Source organism: Gracilinanus agilis, chromosome 2, assembly GCF_016433145.1.
Source record: "Gracilinanus agilis isolate LMUSP501 chromosome 2, AgileGrace, whole genome shotgun sequence".
NCBI classification, from domain to species: Eukaryota; Metazoa; Chordata; class Mammalia; order Didelphimorphia; family Didelphidae; genus Gracilinanus; species Gracilinanus agilis.
The window spans coordinates 30,936,839-30,959,264 of NC_058131.1; the positions used below are offsets into that span (position 1 = coordinate 30,936,839).

Here is a 22,426-nt window from a genome sequence, read left to right on the forward strand (position 1 = left end):
GAATGTAATGGACCTCTGTACCAGCAGCAATACAATGACCCAGGACAATTCTGAGGGATTTATGGTAAAGATGCTACCCACATTCAGAGGAAGGACTGCAGGAGAGGAAACATATAAGAAAAACAACTGCTTGAACGCATGGGTCGGGATGGACAGGATTGGGGATGTAGACTCGAAACTCCCACACCAATGCAACTACCAACAATTTGGAAATTGGTCTTGATCAAGGACACATGACAAAACTAGTGGAAATGCGCATCGGCCATGGGTGGGGGGATTGCGGGGAGTGAAGAGGAAAGTGGGAGCATGAATCATGTAACCATGTTAAAAATGAATATTAATAAATGTTTAAAAAAAAAAAGCAGAACCGCAGTTGGCTGGGTGAGCTTCAGAATTGGAATCATCAGAAAATCTAGAGGAACTAAAATGGTTTTGAAGCAGTGCTGGGAAGTATGCAGACAAAGTACCAGCTTTAGGGCTGAATGATAGTGATTGGCTCATGAGGGGCCCAGCAGTGTTTTCCCTTTGACCTGGCCTCAGTGCTGACACCAAAAGAACATCTCCAGCCTGGGAGAAGGGCATGGTGCATCGGGAAACCAGGCTCCGAGGCAAAGGAACCTGCTAGCCTTACATGGCAAAAGACTCCCCAAAGGGTTGTTTGGGCCGGGGCAGAGGCTAGTGGAAGAAGGCAGTGCCCAGGAGGAAGCAGAAGAGGGGGTTCCTTGGGCAGAGGGCACCCATGTTGAGTGAGCTCTTTGGCCGCTGTAGTCTGGCAGGAGGTCCAGGGTGGAAGTCCAGAGGACTTGTTTTCACCTAAAGAAATGGAAGTGTTGCCTGGGAGCCTGCTGGGATCCTTTGGTTTCTGACCTTTGACTTTGGGGGTAGTCAGAGAATCCCTGAACTTATCAGTCATCTAGCCTCACTCTTCTCTTCTGCGAGGAAGAGGCCCAGGCTTTGGGACAGTCAGTCAGGCGCCCACACATGTCACCCCTGGGGTAGAGCGCAGGAGGTGATATAGCGCATGAGCCACAGTGCAGACCGTTGTTTCTCACCAGAGTCCTCACAGGGCTTGGCATTTCTGAAGACAATAATGTCTGTTTTTGAAGTCTTTTGAAACCAATTCTATTCCTTTCCTTTCTAGAATCTAAGAATCAGTTGGAAGCTGAAAACACAACTCATTCTGTCTTCAAGTCGGCCCAGTTTTACTTTCACCATCCGGTGCACCATCATGATTTCCTCTCCTGCTGCGAGCCCTGGGGAAGGGGCGCTCAGCTGCTTCACTCCAGAGGAGTCCCCGGACTCTGTCCGCCTTTTGAAGACAACAGTGGGTTCTACCCGTTACAGACTGAAATGGATTACACCAGAATAGAAAGTTACTGTGTGAATGTAGGGGGCTCTGAAGTGCGGGGGGCCCAGCAGCGGCTCGATAAGAGTCATGAAGTCAGGGTTCCCCCAGGGAGCCCAAGGATCAGCTTCTCGCTGGCCCCGACGCTCCAGCCCAGCGCAAGTCTGAATGAGCTCTGGAACAGGTTTCAGGAGCGACACAAGCAGCAGAAACTGCCGGCTTCCAACTCCTCCAAAGAGTTGTCCTTGGTTGACCGTCTAGATCGCCTGGCCAAGGTTCTTCAGAAGCCCGTGATGCTTTCTCTGCAGGCTTCCAGGTCTGCCCAGGCTGATGGCAGCGGGGAGGGCACCTGGCAGCAGCAACCCCAGCCAAAGAAGGATGGAGATGAGCCCCTCTCTCCCTGCGCATTGAGATGGGTCTCCCGGGCTTCATTTGTCTTGGCCAGTGGTCATCAGAACAAGGCCGGCCATCCCAGAGAGCCAGGGGCCAATTCTGTGAGCCCCGTCTCTTCAGACTCACGTGTGCATGAGCCCATGGATGCCATGTTTGAGTCTGACTTGACCCAAACTGATGGAGAAGCAGACCCGCTAGGTGAGGTGAGCAGTGATGCATCCGTGACTCAGAAAGTCCTAGATAGGAAGCATGGATCCCCCAGACGGCAGCACAGGCAGATGGAGGGGAGCAGGAGAGGAACGAAGTCCCGACCAACCGCCCTTCAGGTCAGAAGAAAAGGCGTTCAGGTACGTGGGTACTAGGATTAAGAGCACAGAGCCAGGGGCACAGAGCCGGGGGCAGGGGCTCCTGGAGGCCAGACTAAGAGAGCAGTCTAGGGCAGGAGCAGCGATAGGACAGAGGTTGGGACTTTGGAGCTAGAGCTGGGCACATCGAGATGGACAGAAGCGCTGCCGGGACATCCTTTTCTTCCTTCCCTAGAGACAGACTCCCAGCTCCCTCGACTGCTGCTTCCTTCTCCTCTGTCAGTCACACTGTCTCAGTCCCCAGCACTTTTCCACAGAGGGGGGCCCTCAGACACTGGCCATCACTGCCCATCCTGGCTCCATTTTTGTATTGATTGTCTAGACTCAGCCTGTTATTCAGTGTTTCCTGGCACCCCAGTATCACTCCAGGCAGCCTCAAGCGAGGCCTCCCCAGCCCGAGGCCTAGAACAACCATCCTCCTGCCTGGTTTGGCTTTCTGCCTCGTCTTCAGCCCCCTGTCCTCAGTGAGCCCTCACGTGCCACCTCTGCTGCCTGCAAACACAGCCTGTCGTGTCCTTTTGGAGGCAGCGCCAAGGGGATGACCCGGGGCTCTTTGGTGCCAGGGCCCTGGAATTGACTCCGTTGTGGGTGACTCGCTGGTGCTGGGGTGCCACCGGCCCAGGACACAGAAGCTTTGTGAAAGGCTGCTGGGCTCGCACTCTCGCTGTTGCTTCCTTGTATGAGCATTCAGGGTGTCATCAGGGTGCGCATTCTGTTCCCAGCCAAAACCCAGGTTTTAGTAAGGATAAAGCTTGGCACAAAGCATGGCACAGAGCATCCCACTTGGTAACTAGCTTCTCTTCAGGGGGATGGCAGCTCCCAAGCCCACAATAGGCATGTTTTGTCCTGGACTGAGTGCTTGGGTGTTTGGGAACCAGAGCCGACCTTTTCTGGGGCGTTCTTGCGGATGTGCCCAGGTCTGGTACAGAAATGCCAGCTATCCTCTGTGGATGCCCTTGCCCAGACCTCAGGGAGGGAGCCACATTCTGGATGGGCCTCTTCTGTCCTGTTCACTACTATGATGGGAGCATCAAGGTCCCTGGGCAATCTCTGAAAGGCGCCACAATACCCAGCTGGCTGACCTCTGGGTAGCAAATGCAGGTAGTTTTCCCGCTGCATTTGATGGTAGAGAAGAATGATTAGGATGAGAACTGGAGGGCAGCCAGAGGACCAGATGGGAAAAGAAGGAGGAGGATGTGGGTCCCTGATGGGAGCCTGACTACTGCCTTGTCAGGGCTCTAGGACCCACGGACTTCCATGTGCCTGGCTAGAGCCCAGTGATTCATGAAGAAGGACAGGGCTGCTGGACATCTCTATGTGCCTGCCTTCCTTTGCCTCCTTTTTGATTAACGGTTTTACTGACATCCTCTTTGTGAGGCTGAGCTGAAGAGAGTGACGTTGATCTGTGTTAGGCATGCCCAGACATTTGTGTGGTGGATGGCAATACCTGTTCTTCCTTTGGTCACTTGGATAAAGTTCCTCCTCTGAGCAGTTGGATGCCTTGGGCCCAACCACCAAAAGGCCTGCTTGAACACCAGGGACTTTTTCTGCAGCCCTGCCATCACCCAGCTCCAAACATCTTCTCTGCCTCATGCCTGGGATTCTCTCCCTCCTCATCTTCACCTCCTGGCCTCCCTGATTCCCTTCACATCCCAGCTAAGATCTCACCTTTTGCCCCTTTATTCTAGTGCTGTCCCTCTTGCTCAATCGTTTCCACATTATCCCATACATAACTTGCTTGTACACAGTTCTTGCTGGTTGCCTTCCCATTAAACTGGCAGTTCCCTGAGGGTAGGGACTATTTCTTGGCCTTTGTCTTCATGCCCAGCTCTATATGCAGTGCCTGGAATATAGTAGGCTTTAATGATGGCTTTTTTCCTGACTGCAGGTTTTAATCAGATAAAATAATGGGTATATGTTTGCAGTCCCAGGTCCCCCTCCCAGGCTCTGGCGAGGTGGTAAGTTTATATGTTCAAAGGAGGAGAGGTTGTTGGGGTAATTGCTAAAGGTCCACTTAGAGGATTTGGGGAAGAGCCCTGTCTTATATCTTCTCTGTTAACCATCAGATCCAAATAGAGGCTTGTTACTCTGATTACTGCATGGTTTAAGATCCAAGGATCTGAGCTGCGGGGAGTGGACTCAATGGCCCTTCTACCTGGAGAGTCCTTGAAGTGCACCCATTCTGTACTCCGGTATTGAAGGGACCAAAGGGGCTGCTCTTCAGGCTTCCACACAACTCCAGGAGTGATTGGTACATGTGTGAAAAGGATCCTTTTGATAAAAGTTCACATCCTCAGAGGGCAGGAGGTGGTCTACAGGTACTGCCCCCTGGGCAATGCCAGGCAAACTAAGAAACTATGATTGATTCCTGAGATGTGACAGGGAGAGCTAATGGGTGGAGAAAACTGTATATAAGTGGGAGCCTCTGGGACTGTGAAAGTGTTCTGGTGGCTAGTCTGGTGCGGCTCAGCTTGATTAGGCATTCAGTTCTGCCTTGGATTCAGCATTGGTGGCTCAAGGAGTTCAGCTTCAGTGACTCTCTTGGGTTGAGGAGACCCTGGCCAGAGACACTGGCCCTTCGGCTCTTCTCCTGTCTTTGATGGGACACTCTCTTCATTGAGGCACTCAGATCCGGACTTAATTTAGCTAGGCAATATTTTCTACCTCCTTCCAAATTTTCCTCTTTTTACTACCTTTACCCTGCTGTAATAAAGCTAAGAAAGCTACTAACAGTCTCATGACTTAAGAGTTAATTTTCTCTTAATAGCGACCACAACAATTTTAAAAATTCATATATTTGTCAAACCCATTTTAATTATTACACATGCATGGTGTCTTGGACCAAAATTCGCCCTCAGGTTTTTCAGAAAGGTGAATGTGGCTGTTCTTCCAGCCCTCCTGGGTTATGAGAGATTTGCAGGAGACTGAGACAGGAGCTATTGGTCTGTTTTTGCAGAAGAGTCCTCTACATGTCAGAATCCTTTTCTAAAAAGTCCATTTTGTTCAGACTTATCAGCTCCCGAATGGTGTATTAACTAGCAGTGGTGGGAGGAGATCGTTTGGTGCTCTGGGGTCACTCTTTAGAGTCCTCTTCTCTCATCCAGCAATTGTGTGATACAATGCCCTCAGTTCTCTTTGTGAGCCCAGAGAATGTCTGGTGAGCCTCACTGAGTGTGGTCCTTGGAGGTTGGATTGGCATCGATGAGGATGAGCCTCTGGGCATTCTCTGCCTAGTAGTTAAGATGCAGGCAACCTTGACCACGTGCAAATGATGCTTTGCAGGTGGATTCCGTCACTTCCTTGGACTCGGGCTCGACTGACAGTAGTTCTTGGAGTATACACACTACTCCCAGGAATAAGCAGAATGTCCGGATGTTAAATAAGGCTGTTCAAACAGGTGAGTGGTTCCCATGGAAGTTCCCCTTTGCCTTGGTCACTGGTTTCCAGTTAGGAGAAGAGAGTGTGGCTTGAATAGAGACAATCTGTCCCAGGAAAGAAAAGAGACATCACCAAATGCAAGGTGTTTGGCAGTTTCACAACATTTGGGTAGAAGTTACCTTTTTCATTATAGAAAAATGTCCAATTCACAAAATACTGCTTCTGTTAAGGTTTTTATGATAATTCCATCATTTTGTAAGCATTTATTAAATGTCTAATGCATTCTAGACATTGCGCTAACCTCTGGGGATATAAAAATAGAGACAATCTGCCCTTGAAGAGGGCATTTTGTCCCATTTTTGTTGACTCTTCAGATTGCCCCCTCTAATCTTAAATTCAGAGTACTCAAAGTCTGGAGAGTTCATGGGCTACTCTTGGCCTTCTGAACACTCACTGTGGCAGTTTGAGAACTATTTGTGTGGATTTTATGAGTTTTAAATGCGTGGTCTGGATTAGTTTCTTCTGCCCATTTCAACTTTTACTTGTCAGCCAAAGAGTAATTCTGTGGTAAACTAGAGCCCAAGGTGACCTGCAGTCAGGGTTGGGAGCCTTGTTGTTTGATGTTTTACATACTGGGGGACACAGAGAGATTCCCAGTGGAGATCTCATGTTTATAAGTTTTCTGTGGAGTTGGGTTGGGGAGTGACAGGAATCCTCTAGCAAGGGACAGGAGGAAAAACTACCAGGCAAGGACACTTGGACAGAACTTTCTATATTAAAACCAGTCAGAATGGTATTGAGAGACAGACCTCAGAGTGATAATGGGGCTTTTCTTCTTAGGGGAATTGGAGATTGTGAGAAATACAAGGAAGCATACTCAGGATTTTGGGGTGACTTTTCCAACCCCAAATTATAATGCAACTGATAAGAGAGCAGACAACTATGTGAACTATTCAGGGCCAGGAAGCAGTTCTGAAGAAAAGAAGCCTCTGACTCTGCACCTGTGGACCAAGAAGCCAAGGAAAAGTAAACCTAATTGTTGTGAAGGTAAAAGCCCATCCTTTCAGGTTAACCTTTGCAGCCAGCACTACATAACTTTCAAGTGTTTCCTTCCTGTCTCCCTCTATATCCTGACCCATAGGCAGGGCTGGAATGATGGCAGTCTTAGTGTCAGAAAGGCTGTGGCTGTGACATTGCTGTCAATGTCTTTCAGTGACAACGAACCACTGTCCAAAGTTGGGAATCTTGATGGCTTGGTCCTGAGTCTTTGGACCTGTGTTGGGCTGGCATCTGTCTGTTCTGCTCTGGTTTTCTTTGCTTTGAAGTTTCCATTTTCCTTGTCTTTATCTCCTTTAGTCCTTAATCCTCCCCAAGCGCTTGAAAGCAGAGGTTCAGAACCCACCTTTTCCCCTCCACCACCTCCCTTGCAAACTACATTTAATAAACTGAGTCAACTTGAGGGAGGACAATTAAGCACCTCTCTTATCTTCCCCTTCTTTCTGCTCCTCTGGATGTTGGCAAGTATTTTCCCCCTCTGACTTCTAGAAGAATGCCTCAGAGAGGGATTTCTGGGCTTCTTGTTTTGATAAAGACTCCATGCTGTCCCTTCCTCAAGTCTGAGCTAGATTCAACTGCTGGTTGAAGTTCTCTAGAGCCCTCATGGTGTCTTTCCTTGACCCTGACAGAGGTCACAAGAAAGAGCTTAGATGGTAAGGGCTTGAGATACTCTAAAAAGGGCATTAAAAGCAGTTGTGAGCTTTGGCTGGTCATAGGGTTGGGAACATTCTGTCCTTGGTTTCCAGATGTCATGCTTACTTTTTCTCCAAGGTCATAGGACATCTGGAGGAGGTGGCATGGATTTTTGCCTAGCCCCTCTTGTCCCCCTGAACTCCTGCCCTCGTGGTCTGAGACCACACGAACAGCATCAAAGGCCCAGATTCTTTTCTCCCTGAGGGGAGATGAGGGCCGTGATTTCTCCTATTGACTCGAAAGCTTTAAGTCCAAGCAAGCCATCATCATTTGGTGGGAGGAAAGGTGTCTTTTATGCCTGTTAGAGGTGTCTGAAACCCTGACGTGGAATTTTCCCCCATTTTCCCCCTTTCGACAGCGTCATCCGTATAGCTGCTGAAACGTTTGACAATGTAATGCGTGTTTTCCGTTTGTTGGTGGCATTAAGCGTCCTCACCTTTGGCTTAACATCACAGTTCCTGGAAGGGCAGGAGGTTTGGTTAGAAAATTTACAAAGAATATTTCTCCAATTAGATTAAAAGTACAGTGCTCTCTAAACTTGCTGTTTCCTGGCACTCCTGTGCGTATTCTAGCTGGGTAAGATGTAGATCAGACTTTGAGGGTTCGCAGCCCCCTGTGCTGCAGGTGCCTGCCCTCTTCTGATGGGTGAGGAAGGGTCTGGAGCTCCAGGAAAAGCTAGATGGGTTCCTGACCCAGGCTGCCCTAAAAGCCCCTTCTGCCATATCACTAACAATTGTATTTACGTCCACCCTGCATTTGTCCCAGAGAGTCACCTGGGGGGATTTAGACCCTCCTTTCCCTAGGCCCACAGGGCCTGCCCATAGGCCCTGGACACCCCAATTATCTGGTTTCCTACCCCTTGCCACCACCTCTGCTGCTGCTGCCTCTCCTCCTATCTTCACCTGCTGCTGTTTGCTCACGACTGGAGATATCAGCCTAGGTAGGACACCTCTGTTCTTGAAGGGAATGAAGTGGACTGGGAACAAGGGAGGGAATGAGAGAGAAGGGAGGAAGGGGACAGAGGGAGAGAGGAAAAAACAGATAAGGCATTAAGAGCAAGAGGGAGGGAAAGAGCCCAGAGATCCCTTCCCTCAAGTACCTTCAGCCTTCCTGGCTCACATGTTCTTTGGGACAGTAGGCAAGCCAACTTGAAGAACTTAAACGACCTCCACATGTAGTTAATTTGTCCTGTAGGAAACGTTTTGCTTTGAAGGGTGAGATGTCTGTGGCCGTCGCTGCCTGGAGCCCGACCCCAGGAGTCCACTCATGACCTCTGGTCCCTGCCACCCTGGGAAGCAAGTGTCAGGTGGATAGTGAAGGTCTCTGGTGAGGAACGCCTGGGCTGGGAAAACTGAACACTTGTTTTCTTCTCTTCTTAAAAATATTTCCCATAGGGGTTTCCTGGTTTATTCCTGCAGAAAACTTGCGATGTGCCTCTAAGAAGGAGAATCAGGCCAGTGGTGTCTCTGGCCCCGGCCCCTCCTGGTTCGCCTCTCTGACTTACAACAAGCCCTGGAGGCAGCCCCTTCGAGAAAAGAACGGCCAGACGGAGAGCAGAGTGAGTTGTCGCCTCCAAGCCATGTCCCCCGATCTCGATGACGAGGAGGCCCAGAGACGATTTGTGAAGGCGGGCCTGCAGGTACGCGATGCTCTGGCCTTGGGCACCATTTTTCATGAGCTTCAGGGATGGAGGAGGGACCCAGCAGCCACTGCCAGGCGGGCAAAAGACAGGTCGCTTCTGAGCCCATCGGTCGTTTACTTCCCATATCGATTCTGATCTCTGACCCGGGGACGCCTGTTCTCTCCTCTCCGCTCTAGGAGTGCCTGGAGAGGAACCGTCCCGACTTCATCTCCAACTCTGGAGCCCGGGTGAAGCGGCTGAAGTTAATCACGGAGGAGAGAAAACTGCAGCATTTGTTACAAAGGGAGCGGGATGCCTTGTTCAACACGGCGGAGCAGCAGAAGGAGTCCCAGGATTTTGCCTGCTTTCTCTCCAAGAAAGGTACGTAGGTCCTCCCTGCTCTCAGCTGTCTGCTCTTGGTGCCTGAATGAAAGGTAAGCCGCCTGCCCTGCCTCCCCTAGTGAAAGGCCTGAGGCTCCTCCTTGTTACTGTGTAATAAAAACCTTGGGATATGCCAAACACTCCTTTTCCCAATGAGGGAAATTGCTTGGGATAGAAGGGAATTCAGAAGGGCATCTCTTGACTTCTTTCTCCTCCCCCCAACTTGGGAGATGTTGCATAACTCGCCAGGCTTGGAGAAAGGCAGTGCTGAGGAGTGGGGTGTTAGGAGGAGGCAAGAGACCCCCCCTCTACCCCCCCATTGAAGAGTCCTGTTTTCACCGAGTTCTGACTTGGGCAAGGTATGGACGCTGCTCATTTGTAAAATGAGGACCTTTGAAGATTTGATCTGGGTCCAGGAGTGTGTGCCCCCTGATATGCTTCTTCAGTTGGTCGCCCATACATTGGTTCCTTGTACTTTCCGGGCTATTTTTCCCCTCATGGACAACTACAGTTCCATTTTCTCTTGCTCCAAAGTATCAGGGTAGCAGAGCAATGTTAAAAGAGCCAAATGAATTTCTTCTCAGTTAGTTTGTGGGCATATGGGTCAGTCCTGCTTGCCACCATTATGGAAAGAAAGTTATCTGGGCCTTGTCTTGGAGTTTATCAATCAGTTCCTGGCCTCACTTACTTCTAATTGATTAAAGCCCTTTGCGCTAGTCTAAGCTTATTGTCATCTACATTTACGGCGCCTTCAGAAGGAAAAGAGTATTGTCTTTTTTTTTTTTTTTAAACGCTAACCTTCTATTTTAGAATCAATATTCTCTATTATTAGTTCCAAGGTAGAAGAGCAGTAATGGCTTGGCCATGGGAGTTAAATGACTTGTCCACGGTCCCTCAGCTAGGAAGTGTCTGCGACCAGATTTGAACCCATGGCACTCTTAATTCTCACACAATAGTGCAGTGTGGGATAATGGTTATGAAAGTGCCCAGAAAATAAGGATGACTCCACTGATACCAGGCTTCGTTGTTAGTCTTTCCTTTGTTCTATTCCAATGCAAGAGTAAGTTCTAGCAAGTCTCATGCCAGGGACAAAGGTGCTGTTAGGTCTGAGCTTGGCAGTGGCCTGGAATTTACCCTGAACTTACAAAACTAAGGGTTTCTTCCTGCAGGGCCCCGAGCCAGCAGATGAAAGAAATGCTTTTTGTTTTTGAACAGTCTTTGGGGGGGGGGTCTCTGAAGGGCTGTAGGCTTCACAGGCCTGTGGTTGGGGTTGTTTACAGAGTGTGGGAGGAGGACACAGACATCTGAGCGGCTCAGGATGAGCAGTGGTGCCTCTTACAGGGCTGGGGGCATGGCAGGATCCTTCAGAGCTCATGGAGGCCCCCGAGCCACCGCGAGTTTGGAAGGCCCATGAGAAGTGAGCAACTCTGGAATGGGAGCTCATTTTGAGTTTGTTGGGGCACTCCAGGTTGCTCTTTTCTCTGACTGTCTCAGCAGAGCTACTGAGAGGCGTTCACAAAAGCCTATTTTTAAGTCCATTCAGAGAACCATGAAAAAGGAACTCCTGGCGACAAATGTACTTGGTTTGGTAGCTGTTCTGTTCAAGCCAGCCTCCATTTATTGAGTACACTGTGTGAGGGACATTGGTGGCTAAAAAAGGAGTTGAATACTTGGTCTTTAAACCCCAAGAGCTTAAATGTCTGTTTGGGGAAAAAAGATGTATATAGGTAGAATGGACAAAATGCCGAGGCACTACACAAGGCCTTTCATTTATTTCCCTTCCCCAGGGTCCCTCTGTCCTGCCTCCATTCCTCATGTTTATAGCTGAAATAAAAGCTCACATTATCCAACCTCTTGCCCAGAGAGCGGGGAACCCCTGAGTTACCAGCCCTCCATGGCTCCTGTCAGGATGCTTGTCACACCCTCCTTTGGCTTTCAGCGGTGTACATACTCCCATCCTGCCCAGCCTGGCCCTTTGTACATCTGGGAAGTTAGCCATAGGGATACCGCCAAGACAGCGTCTTTTAAGTACCTACTGTGTGCCAGGCTGGGGATAGAAATCGAGGCCCTGTCCAGGGTCCCCTTCCCCTCCCCCCCCAGAAAGGAGATGGGATACACAGGTGATGTCACAGAAGGAAGGCAGCTCCCAAGATGAAGGAGGATTGGGGCAGGGGAGACTGGCTGCCAAAGGAAGGCAGGGAAGCTGGGGTGGAGGGGTGGGGTGTTGAATTTTCTCATGATGGGGAAGGAACTGTGGAAAATGAATGCCTAGACTTGGGGAGATGGAGAGTCTGACTCTACTGGGGTCACTGGGTCACAGGATGGGACGGGGAGTGAGCCGTATGAATGGGGGAAAGCAGGATTCAGTATTTGGTCCTGGAGTCGGCTGACTGATGCAGTGCTGGGACCACAGGTGCATCATGGCCATGGAGTGGGAGGGGATGGATGGCCTGGGGTGGGACCCTTCCCATCTGTGATCTCTTGGTCATTGCCTTGTCCGAAGAGGCTCCCCACAAATATGACTGTAATACTCAGAGGAAGTCCGACTTTCAGGTCGCCGTGGGGCCATTTTCTCCTGCCCTCCACATGCTCTCTGAGCAGAGTGCCTTCTCTGCTCCAGGATCAGGCTAGCCTTGCCTGGTGAATGTTGCTTTAGGAATTTGGAAAACTGGGTAAAAAGTTTAGAGACTTTTGCTATTGGCATAAAACCAGTACTGACCCTGAACGTGTCTCCCCTTTCCAGGTCAGGTGACTTTGAGGAGCAGGACAATTACCAAGAAGGAAATGGTGCAACGCTCGAAAAGGTGAGGTTCCAGGCAGGGCTGAGGATTCCCCAGGTAGAGGTGGGGGTGGGGCATGAGCTATGGCAGGCAGGCACTACCTTAGGAGAAGAAAGCTAAGTAGACCTGATGAAGCAAAGACCTGGGCTATTTCCTTGAAGGTCTTTCTGAGTCCTAAAGTATACAGCACTGAAAAACCAAATCAACACATAGTCATAGAATGCTGTTTGATTCCATTCGAGTGCACCCCAGAGAACTAGAACTAGGCTTGTCATCATCATTGGGTACTTCTAGAATGCCTGAAAAGAAATTAAGCTTGAGTTTAAGCCACCAGCCCTGAAACCTCTGAATATTCAGCTGAAAGGTGCTAGTCCTCCCTGAATACCGCCTACACTCCTGTGATCTCATGGATTTGGGAAGTCCCTCCGACAGTCCTCCACGTCCTCCTTCCCAGTGCTGCTGGCTCCTCAGATGATCCACCTCTGCTTGCTCAGTCTCACCATGGGACTGGGCCATTTAAACTTCCTCACACAGTTTACTGATGATATTTTTTTACTTCACCTTTTCCTTGGAGACCCTTTAGTGCAGCCTGCCCACACCTGCCATGTGTGTCTCAAGTGGCCACAGTTATGGTGCTTCTCTTTAGATGTTCTGGGTCTCACTGCCATGCAGTGGCCCTGCTAAAAGGTTTGTTTTGAAAAGACAGACCTTTCCTTTAATCTTGGTGCTTTACAAAGTACTATATAATTCTCCCAGAGCAGTCTATCCTCCTCTTTTCCTCCTTTCTCTCCTCAGGGCCCAGCTTCTTGTCTGTCCCAGATAGTAATACTTTGAGCACACGCTTACTATATAGCATGTCCATTCTGATGGATATTAAAATCTGGGCAATCAGAGAGGCAGTATCCCTTCAGTCTTTTCTGTGGGGATAGATGGACCAAACTCATTCTGATCACTGTGACTGCAGGGTGTCTTGGAATTTGATGTAACCAATATAATATCATCCACAAAGCCAAGAGGCTGGGGAAAAAAAAAAGGAAATATCTCATTGGAAAAACAACTAACCTGGAAAACAGATCAGGGAAAATATTTAAGAATCATTAAAACTCTCTGAATGCCATAACTAAAAAAAAAAGAGACTAGGTATCCTATCTCAAGAATTTAAATAGAAAACTGCCCACATCTTTTGGACCCAGAAAGAAACTTCCTGAAAGAAACCTCAAGTGAAAACTCACAGGAACATGATACCCCAAATCCAGATGCTTTCAGGTCAAAGAAAAAATACTGCATATAGTCATAAAGAAAGAATTCAAATATGGAGGTGCTACAGACAAGATTACACACAACTGAGCAGCAACCATTCTAAAGAAAAAGAGAACTTGGAATATGATATTTTAGAAGGCAAAGGATATGATAGACTTACAGCCAAGCAGAACATGCCCAACAAAACAGTACAATTCTTCTAGGGGAAAAAAAATGGGTCTTTAATGAAATGTGGGACCTCCAAAGAAAGGACAAAGCTGTGGAGAAACTTTAAAGTTCAAATACAGGAGTGAAGACAAACATCAAGAGATGAAGAATGAACAGTGAAAGATGAGCTACTCTCATTCAAATGTGGGGAGATGCTGAATGTCCCCTCTGAACCCCGGCACCATCAGACAAGGTATGGCAGTGGTTTGTTAGTACTCAATCTTAAGAGGGGAAGCAGGGTTGGCAGGGGACAGTGAAAAGGTTAGGGAGCTGGATTGAGCTATATAATCAGACACACAAGTAGATGTTTCTGCAAATGATGAGATGGGGTTCAAGAGACTCCCAGACACTTGGACCTTATTCTGACCTGGTTAAAAGAAGGAAGAGCACATGCATACACAGACACACAGATACAGACACAGACACATTGCAGACAAAATACACAAAACAGAGTTGGGTACAGAAATAAATAGGGAAACAAGGGGGACAGAGAGGCTTTAGAATGAGGTTAGATTAAGGGACAGATTATTCCTGAGCCAAACTCACTCTAAGGAAATGCAAAAATATTTAATGTTCTTTTTGAGATGACAAAGAATGGGAATCTGAGGAATCCCATAAATTGAGGAATGGATGAATGAGTTACAGTAACATGATGGAATTTTATTGTGTTGAACTCTGACCAGTCAGGGTTCCAGAGGACAGGTATAGAATAATTGGAAGGCCTGGCCTTTTTAGGGGGAAGAAAGCTGACTTTAAACTGGATTCCTGTTGCTCATGGGAATTCTTCACTGGGATGATGTGCCAGAAATGAGATTGATTATATTTGAATAGATAGGAAAGGACTCACTGATATATGGGAGCCATTCTAGACTCGGCCCTCTGAGTATAGTCACACCACTGATTTGCTAGAGGGCACATATCAAAATTAATACAAAGCAGGAGAGGATAATGATTTAAAAAAAAGATTCTTCAGTCTAATGGATTTAAACAATCAATTAATGCCCTTAAAATGATATGGATGGGGGTAGCTAGGTGGCTCAATGGATGGAGAGCCAGGCAGAGAGGTAGGAGGTGGTCCTAGGTTCATATTTGGCCTCAGACACTTCCTAGTTTTGTGACCCTGGGTGAGTCACTTAACCTCAGTTTCCCTAACTCTTACTGCTCTTTTGCTTTAGACCCAATACTTAGTATCAATTCCAAGACAGAAGGTAAAAAAATATTGATAGAAGAAAGGACATAGACACTAATTATAACAATTTCATATAGAAGGTTGATTAATGTAAACAATTGTCATAAGGGAGAAACCAAGAAAACATAAAAACTTAACCTTAGTAAACACTTGATCAGTTTAGAATTAAATCTTGCTTGTCAAAATCTTCCAGAGGAGGATAATGTTAGATTAGGAGCAGTGAAGAAGAAAAGTAGTTTAAAGAAAGGTTGGTCAGAGCTCCAAGGCAAGTCATCCTCAGGGTGCTTGAGGGTAAAAATGGAAGGAAGAGAACAGATAGATCAAAGATGGAAAAGATCTTCAGAGAGGTTTGTAACTAGTCACTGCCGATGATGACAGACATTATGCTCCTGAACTGTTTTAAGGAAGTGGTAGAGATGGCAATGAAAGAACAAAGATAAGACGTGGAACTGGAATAAGCCCAGAGCATGCAGAAGAGAGCCACGTTGAAGGCAGCACGGTGGCAAGAACATTGAGGGATAAAGTCTTAAGGTACCCAATGGAGGGGAAAGTGAGAAAAAGCATGAAGAAATACAGGATTTTATTACTAACAAAAGACAGTATCAGCAACTACCAATCTCTATGCCTAGTTGTCCACCAAAAAAGTTGTTTTTAATGAGAATAATCTGCTTATTTGTGAAGGCACACTAGATGAGGAAATCAAGAGGGAACAGGCAAATGTATGCAAACCCAGTTCTATAGTAAACCTCATCTTTACCAGAATTCAAATGACTAAAAGATGTGGATGATACAGGATCCCAAACGGGGATCTCCCATGCGGGCATCAGTATGACTGACAGTTCCTTTGAAAGATGTGGTGACAGAGCTGACCTCATTTGACTCTGTAGTCATATCAGGGGAGGCATAAGACAGTAAGATCAAGACCTCATTTAGTGGACCCACACGTGTAGCTCCTTGAACATTCTTGTAGCTTTACAGACCTTGTGATCCTCCTTCTTAGGGTGTCATGAGACACCAGACTTCATTGTTAACTTTGCCACTATCATGGAAGAGAGCCAGCCTAGAGTCCAAGTTAAGGAGATTCCTTTTGAGGGGAGGGTCCCTCAGGTGTCCCTGTTTAATGTCATACATGAATCAGGGCCAGAAAGATCACATTGACCTCTGGACCCCATTGTGCTGCACTTTGTCCTTGGGATGTCAAGGGACCAACTCCCAGAGTGTTGGGTGTTTCCCCTTTGGCAAACTTAAGAGAAGACATGCCCATAGTGTAGGTTGTGAATCACTGGACAGAATACCTGTGTCTCCAAGGTCACACATTATTAGATTATCTGAGGTAAGTAAATTATGGAATATTGATACTTACTTTTTTTAACCCTTACTTTCTGTCTTAAAATTGATACAAGTATTGGTTCCGAGGCAGAAAAGTGGTAAGCAACTGGGGTTAAATGACTTGCCCAGGGTCATACAGCTAGGTAGTATCTGAGGCCAGATTTGAACCCAGGACCTCTCATCTCCAAGTCTGGCTCTCTATCCACTGAGCCACCCAGCTGCCCCAATGTTAACTTTTAATACCACTTATCTCCTGTTTATTATCATTTAATGACCCATTGGCACGAACAAGATTGGGGGTTTTAGGGTAATGGCTGTTAAGAGTGAGATGGAGCAGCCATGTGAAGATGGGATTAACTCTCCTCTATTTATTCTTTAGATTTTAGCCACCAGGAATATATACACTCCCACTTCAGTGGGGGAGGGGGAGGTCTATGACCCACGTGTGCTAGTGAGTGACAAATCAAAAACACTGCCGAAGCAAAGTTAAAGCTGCAATTGCCACTTAAAAATGGAAGGTAGACACACAGAAAGTGATGCAAAAAACTACCTTTAAATATGGTGGTAACTTTCTGTGAGTAGATTTTTTCCCCCTTTGAACTTGGCTTTAGAAGAACTCGGGCTTGAGACCTTAAATTGCTTCCCTTTGGACTGCCATGTGGGTGAGTGAAAAGGCTGACTCCCTTTCTTTGGCTTTTCTGGAGGCACTAGCCTCTGGAGAGGCCCCTTGTCTTGGAGGAGGCCTTGTGGCTAGAAGCCTTGTTTAATTAACCTCTGTGCCCTCCCTTGCTGGGGCCTCTGAAGCCCTGCCTGGTTTGGACCAGGCCGGAGTAATTCTCTTCCTCTCTCTTTCTCATTTTCCTTGCTTTCATTCTTTCTATTTGTAAATAAACTACCATAAAAGTCATTCTGCCTTGAGTCTTTCATTTGGTAATTCCTGGCGACCAAACTCTTAAATATTCAGTCCAACCATAATTTTATCCTTATAGCCAGGAGAGTTTGTGTGAACCTCAGATGCATTAAGACTGGTGCAGTACTGGAATTGTGTGTTCAGGTTTGGCCACTGCATTTTAGGAAGGACACTATGGGACCAGAATGAGTCCAGAGGAGGGTAACTAGAATGAAGGCAGGAGAGTCCATGCCATATGAGGACTGGTGGAGATTGGATGTGAATTGGTTAGTGTTATTCCTGGTGAAGAATAGGTTCAACAGCTGTTTGCAAGTATTTCAAAGTCTGATTTTTTTTAAAGAGTCAGAAAAGTCTTAGTAGTAGTGTGACCCTTGAGCAAATCACTTAACTCTTTATCTCAGTTCTTCATCTGTAAAACTGGGACACACTAGAGAAGGAAATGGCAATCCACTCCAATATCTCTGCCAGGAAAATCCCATGGACCTACAGGGTCACATAGAGTCAGACATGATAATGCCCCAACAGCAACATGTGCTAAGATGTAGGGCTACCAAAAAAAGCAAAGACAACCCCTGCCCTCAAGGAGCTTACGATCAAAACTAAGTGAACTTCCACAAAGGTAGATTTAGGCATGATGCATGGTAATGTGTCTTTTACAAACAAGTAGACCTCTCCTAAAGTGGCATTAGCCAAGTTTTCTCACACCATAGAGGTTTTCAGAGAGAAAACTGTATGATAGACAGGATCTTTGTTGTCACATATGTTGGCCCAGAATCCCTCAGAGGAACCTCAGAACCTAGAGAGTGTCTGATTCTCTGATGCTTGCTTGCTTGCCTTTGTAAAAAAATGCTTTCACAAGGCGCTCTAAGGAATAGACCTTTGAGGAGGATTTGGCCAGCATGTCAGAACTTAGAACTCCACTGAGTGCTGTCCCAATGAGCCACACATATCACTTCATTGCTGCCTTTTCTCCCAGACAACTTTGCCTTCCCCTCTGGCACTTGTCTTCAGATTCTGTTCCTGAGCCAAATGATTTTGTAGCTCATTCAGGCCTAACCATACTCCTGAATTAGCTGCCTTGTTCACCCATTCTCTTTGCCAGACTTAGCTTCAAAGGCCTTTTGACCTTTTCTAAGTAGCAGCTCTGCTTTCAGAAGATGAATGTTAAGGATGTGCCACAGCATCTTAAAAAAAAAACTTTGAAAAGGATGATGCTTACTTAAAGACTGTATGGAATATTTGTGGTTAGAAATCAGCCTTATTTCTCCTCATTATTGTCTCACTTGTGACCAGTGGGCTTCTGTGAATGAGCATGACATATCTCTTGTTGATAGACATGGGGTGGGACTTCTGGGAGGCAGGATTGCTAAAGAACTTTTTTATCCAATGAACATCTTGGAGAAGTTTTAGAGAAAACAACCTGGATAATAGATCAGGACCTTGGAAAAGTGAGTGTAAACCTACTAAGTTTCTATTGAATGCACTCTATTTGGGAGGCAAAACCAAACTAAAGCTACTGAGGATAAGATTTGACATCAGGAACTAAGAAGAGGAGACAGAAACCAAACTAGGAACGGCTTTAACTGAGAAACAGAAGCCACCAAATAGGACCCTTAATGTATGTAGGTTTTCAGAGAAGAGAATTACACACTTTTAAAACTGAAAGACTCCAAGAAAAGCTGTCACTTTAGAGAGGAAGAGAACCCTTGAGAGGCTTCTGTGGAGGCAATGTCATTTCCTCATTCAAGAAGAGGAGATACCTAAGTGGTCCATGGTGGCCAAGGAGCCATGTCCATCATTGAGATTGATGGAACTCCTGTTGAATCCACGTTACTCTGGCAGGTGATAGGGATGCTCAGAGTATGAAGTAAGCCCCCAGGGAGTTTCTGTCCATCCAAGTGGCATCTGTCACCAGGGCAGCAATGCTGGACACACTTTACGATGTCCTGAAAATGGAGGGATATTCTGTTCTATTCCTTTTGGACTTGTGTCGTTTTGTCTGTAATAATTAGCCGTGTTGAGCTAGAATAGAGGCTGTCCTGGCCCTGATATCTCCACTAGGTGATGAGGATCGGAGCAGCACCGCTTTAAAATAACCTGCCTGAGTCTTAGGCCAAACTGGGCCTGGTGACTTGGACCCTGAAGTGCAGCTGAATTTCCACTGCTCTCACCATGTTAGTTTTTATTCGTGTTTTCCCCTTAATTTCTGACTTCCTACTTCATTCTGTTTCCTCAGGAGAGTTCCTGGGGCTTCTGGAGATGGGAGTGGGAGCATTAAGCTGGGAATAGTGGAACCACCTCGACAACAGCCACAGCTGCCAAATAAATCAAAGCAGTCTAAATGCGATTCTGGAAGAAGTCCCTTTCTTATTGTTGACAGCTCCATGTGACACTGAGCTCTCTGATTATTTCTATGAGAATTCCTGCAGTGTCTTTGACCCTGATGGCCCCCCCTTTGCAGGGTGTTGTGGAACACACGGGACCTGCAGGCTGCTGGTGGACAGTAGGGACGACTCCATTCTCCCTGCCTCCAAGGGTGGCCGTCTGCACTACGACACGGGGTTCTCTGTCTAGTGGCAGACATTTATCCCAGTCTCTTAGAGATGCCCAAGGGCCATGAGCCTCCATTGTTTCCTGGATCTCTCTCCTGTCAAGTTGCCATGAGGATGATGTTCTGAGGCAGTAGGAGGTGACGCAAAGGCAGGAGACTTACATGAGTGACTGCTGCAGTGATTCTGAGCAGTAGTAAATGAGTGGCCTCTTTCTCCCTTTTCAAGGATGTATGAGCAGCTTCCTGAGGTGAGGAAGAAGAGGGAAGAAGAGCAGAGGAGGTCGGCCTACACTACCTACCGCGTTAAGGCTCAGCTCTACAAAATGGTGAGTCCATTCACCAGAGCTGGAATGACTCCATTTGTTGCATTCTTGTCAGAATCAAGGCTTCAGTCTTGATGGTGGTGTTGCACCAAGAAGGGAGCTCTGAGAGGTGGAGGAGTTTGTTCCTTGTGCCCCTGCCAAGGGGTGGGAGGAAGGGCCTCGGTGCAGCCCATGTCTGTGGCAGCTCAGAATGATGGTGAGTGACCCGAATCTGCTGGAGGGCTTCCCGTCCATTGCTAGATTTTCATCAAACCTGCTACTAGAATATGGAAGATATTTGACTTTAGGCATTGTGGGAGTGTCGGTTGGTGCCTGCTGTGAGCCAGGTGCCCTTGGGCTTTAGCCTTACTCCTACGGGGCTCATGTCAAGCCCACACCATCGTGGAGAGCATTAATGTCTGCCTGCCTCCTTTTGATGGAATTAGCTGAGGTCAGAGAGGCTGCGAGCAAAGCTGGCATTCATCCTCTGACCTCTGAGGGGCTTTTCCCATGAGCCATCTATGAGCAGGGGAAAGGTGAGCAAGAAAGCCCAGAGGAGACCAGATGGAGGTGTTAGAGAAGGGGGGAGACAGGAGCATGTTTGTAGGCAGAAGGGGAGCAGCCAGCAGTCACAGAGAAGTGGAAGATGAAAGGAAGAGAGAGTGGGCCTCTGAAGGAGAGAGGATGGGACGGGAGAGAGAGGGCTCAGTGGCAGAAGGCATCATTGTCTCACAGATTTATAGTGGATCAGCCTGGTTGCTGGTTTTCTCCAGTGCTGTTCTGTAGCACATGAATTGGAGGGAAAGCAGCCAGTGCTGGGAGTGATCTTCTGTAGGATATGGGGGCGAGGGAGTCGACAAAGAACACAATCTCCAAGGGGTGAGGATGAGGAGTGGAGAGTTTATTGAGGACAGGGGAGAGGACCTGGGCAGAGCCGCGGGGTGGGGGATCATAGCGAGGGTGAAGGCAGGGGAGAGGGTGTATGACAGCTGAGAGAATTTTGAGTTTTCCTGAGCAGTAGTGATGGTGAGATCAAGAGGGTCACCTTTGTGGGGAGGGGGGAGGAGTAGATTCTGGGAAATGAGGAGTGAATGAAGAGGGAATAATGGCAGGAGTTAAGGGTAGCCAGGCCCTAAGCTCAATGAAGAAAGCAGAGTGTTGCCAGCATCTCCATCGGTTGAGAAGCTCAGAGGAGGCGAGCTTCCTGAGGCAGGGAGTCTCCAATGCCCTGCCTCAACCACTCAGTCCTGAAAGGGATGCTCATTTGCTTTTCTCTAAAGCCCAGAGCAACAGAATCGTACCAGCTCCCCTGGCAGAGCACTGTGAGCAAACCCTTCTGAATGGAGGTCTCCACTTGCTGTGGCTGCCCACATCCCACCTGAGGCTCTTTGGCCTGCCCTAGGGTTTGAGTTCCATTCCTCCACCCTTTATGGAGTGATACCAGGATTTCTGGAACTGAAAGAGGGGATTATGCCAGTGTCTTCGGGGCCAGCCACCTGGAACAAGCAGAAGCAGCCCCAGTAACTGTTCTTCCTGTTTCTTTTCTTTCCCCAGAAAATCACCAACCGTGTCTTAGGGAGAAAAATCCCCTGGGACTGACAAGCAAGATGATCTCCTTTCGGTTCTTAGATGTGGATTTTAGGTTTTTACAAATTCTAGACTTCTGTCTGCGTGGGTATAGTGTGTGAATAGTAGCTGAATAAATGTTTTTGTGTGTGTTTAATAAAAGTTAGTTCATTTTCTTGTGCAGATTAGAAATAATCACTTTGAGGGGCCTGGGGAGTCCGGGCCGCTAATTTGGATCACTAATGGTTGGTGGATGTTGCTTTCTCTTGGTGACTCTTCCCCACGACTGGAAGTGATGGCTCGCTCTCATTTCCTGCCAGAAGCAGGGCTGTGTTTGTGTGTGTTTTTGTACTTAAAAATAAATGACTTTTGTCTTAGAGTAAAGCTAGTGGCCCAGGAGTCTTTTTTTCCCAGATGGAAACGTACAGGGGCCCAGGGGGTCTTGCCACAGGGTGTCCAGGGATGTGGCTGAAGGCTCTGGAGGCTTTGGCCAGGGAATCTTGAGGCTCGGCATTTTGCCATTTGGGGAGGACATGTTGATGGAGGGAGGAGGATGAGACAGAACTCCCAATCTACCTCCCGAGTCCAGAAGGGAAGCTGGATGGTCTGGGCCCCTCATGAGATGCTGCAGGCAGAACGCAGAAGGAGTTCCAGGCTTGACAAGGAATATTGTGGGTGGTTGTCTGCTCCAGGTACAGAGGGGCCGGGGTGGAGGGCTAAATGTCGGGGGCAAAAGTTTGTCCCCATTTGTGTCATGCCTTCGTTATGGGGCAGACTGCCCAGGGCCCTCCTTGGTGGGATTCCTATCCCCCACCCAGCACCCCAAGAGAATGGAGTCTTCTTGAGAACACTGACTTGTTCCTGTTTGTCTTCCTTTTTCCCTTGTTGAGTTCGGTGCCTGGCATGATCTCCTTCAGTTGACCAGAGTAAATAAAACCTCAGGCCATGGGAAGAGAGCCTCATGGGCCTCTGGCGCCCAAGTTCCTTCACTGTGCTGAATGTCCAGCAGGAGCTCTGGGAGAAGCCACGGGGCGTGATGGACAGAATACAGAACATGGGCAGGACCGCCTGGGGTTGGCTCTGGCTCCACATTGACTTTG

The 22,426-nt window shown here is 47.8% G+C and overlaps 1 protein-coding gene across 1 annotated transcript in view; it reads left to right on the forward strand.

Annotated features, from left to right (window-relative positions):
• The window catches only part of ALMS1 (ALMS1 centrosome and basal body associated protein), a 105,414-nt gene extending 83,723 nt beyond the window's left edge, over positions 1-21,691 (forward strand). Inside the window, exons 11-20 of the mRNA XM_044659290.1 lie at positions 1,142-2,085; positions 5,386-5,500; positions 6,322-6,528; positions 7,603-7,703; positions 7,885-8,170; positions 8,625-8,869; positions 9,049-9,232; positions 11,976-12,036; positions 19,685-19,784; positions 21,315-21,691. Of these exons, the coding sequence (XP_044515225.1) occupies positions 1,142-2,085; positions 5,386-5,500; positions 6,322-6,528; positions 7,603-7,703; positions 7,885-8,170; positions 8,625-8,869; positions 9,049-9,232; positions 11,976-12,036; positions 19,685-19,784; positions 21,315-21,359 (2,288 nt within the window). The 3' untranslated portion in view covers positions 21,360-21,691. The remainder of the gene's footprint in view (positions 1-1,141; positions 2,086-5,385; positions 5,501-6,321; positions 6,529-7,602; positions 7,704-7,884; positions 8,171-8,624; positions 8,870-9,048; positions 9,233-11,975; positions 12,037-19,684; positions 19,785-21,314) is intronic.
• The last annotated feature ends 735 nt before the right edge of the window (positions 21,692-22,426 follow it).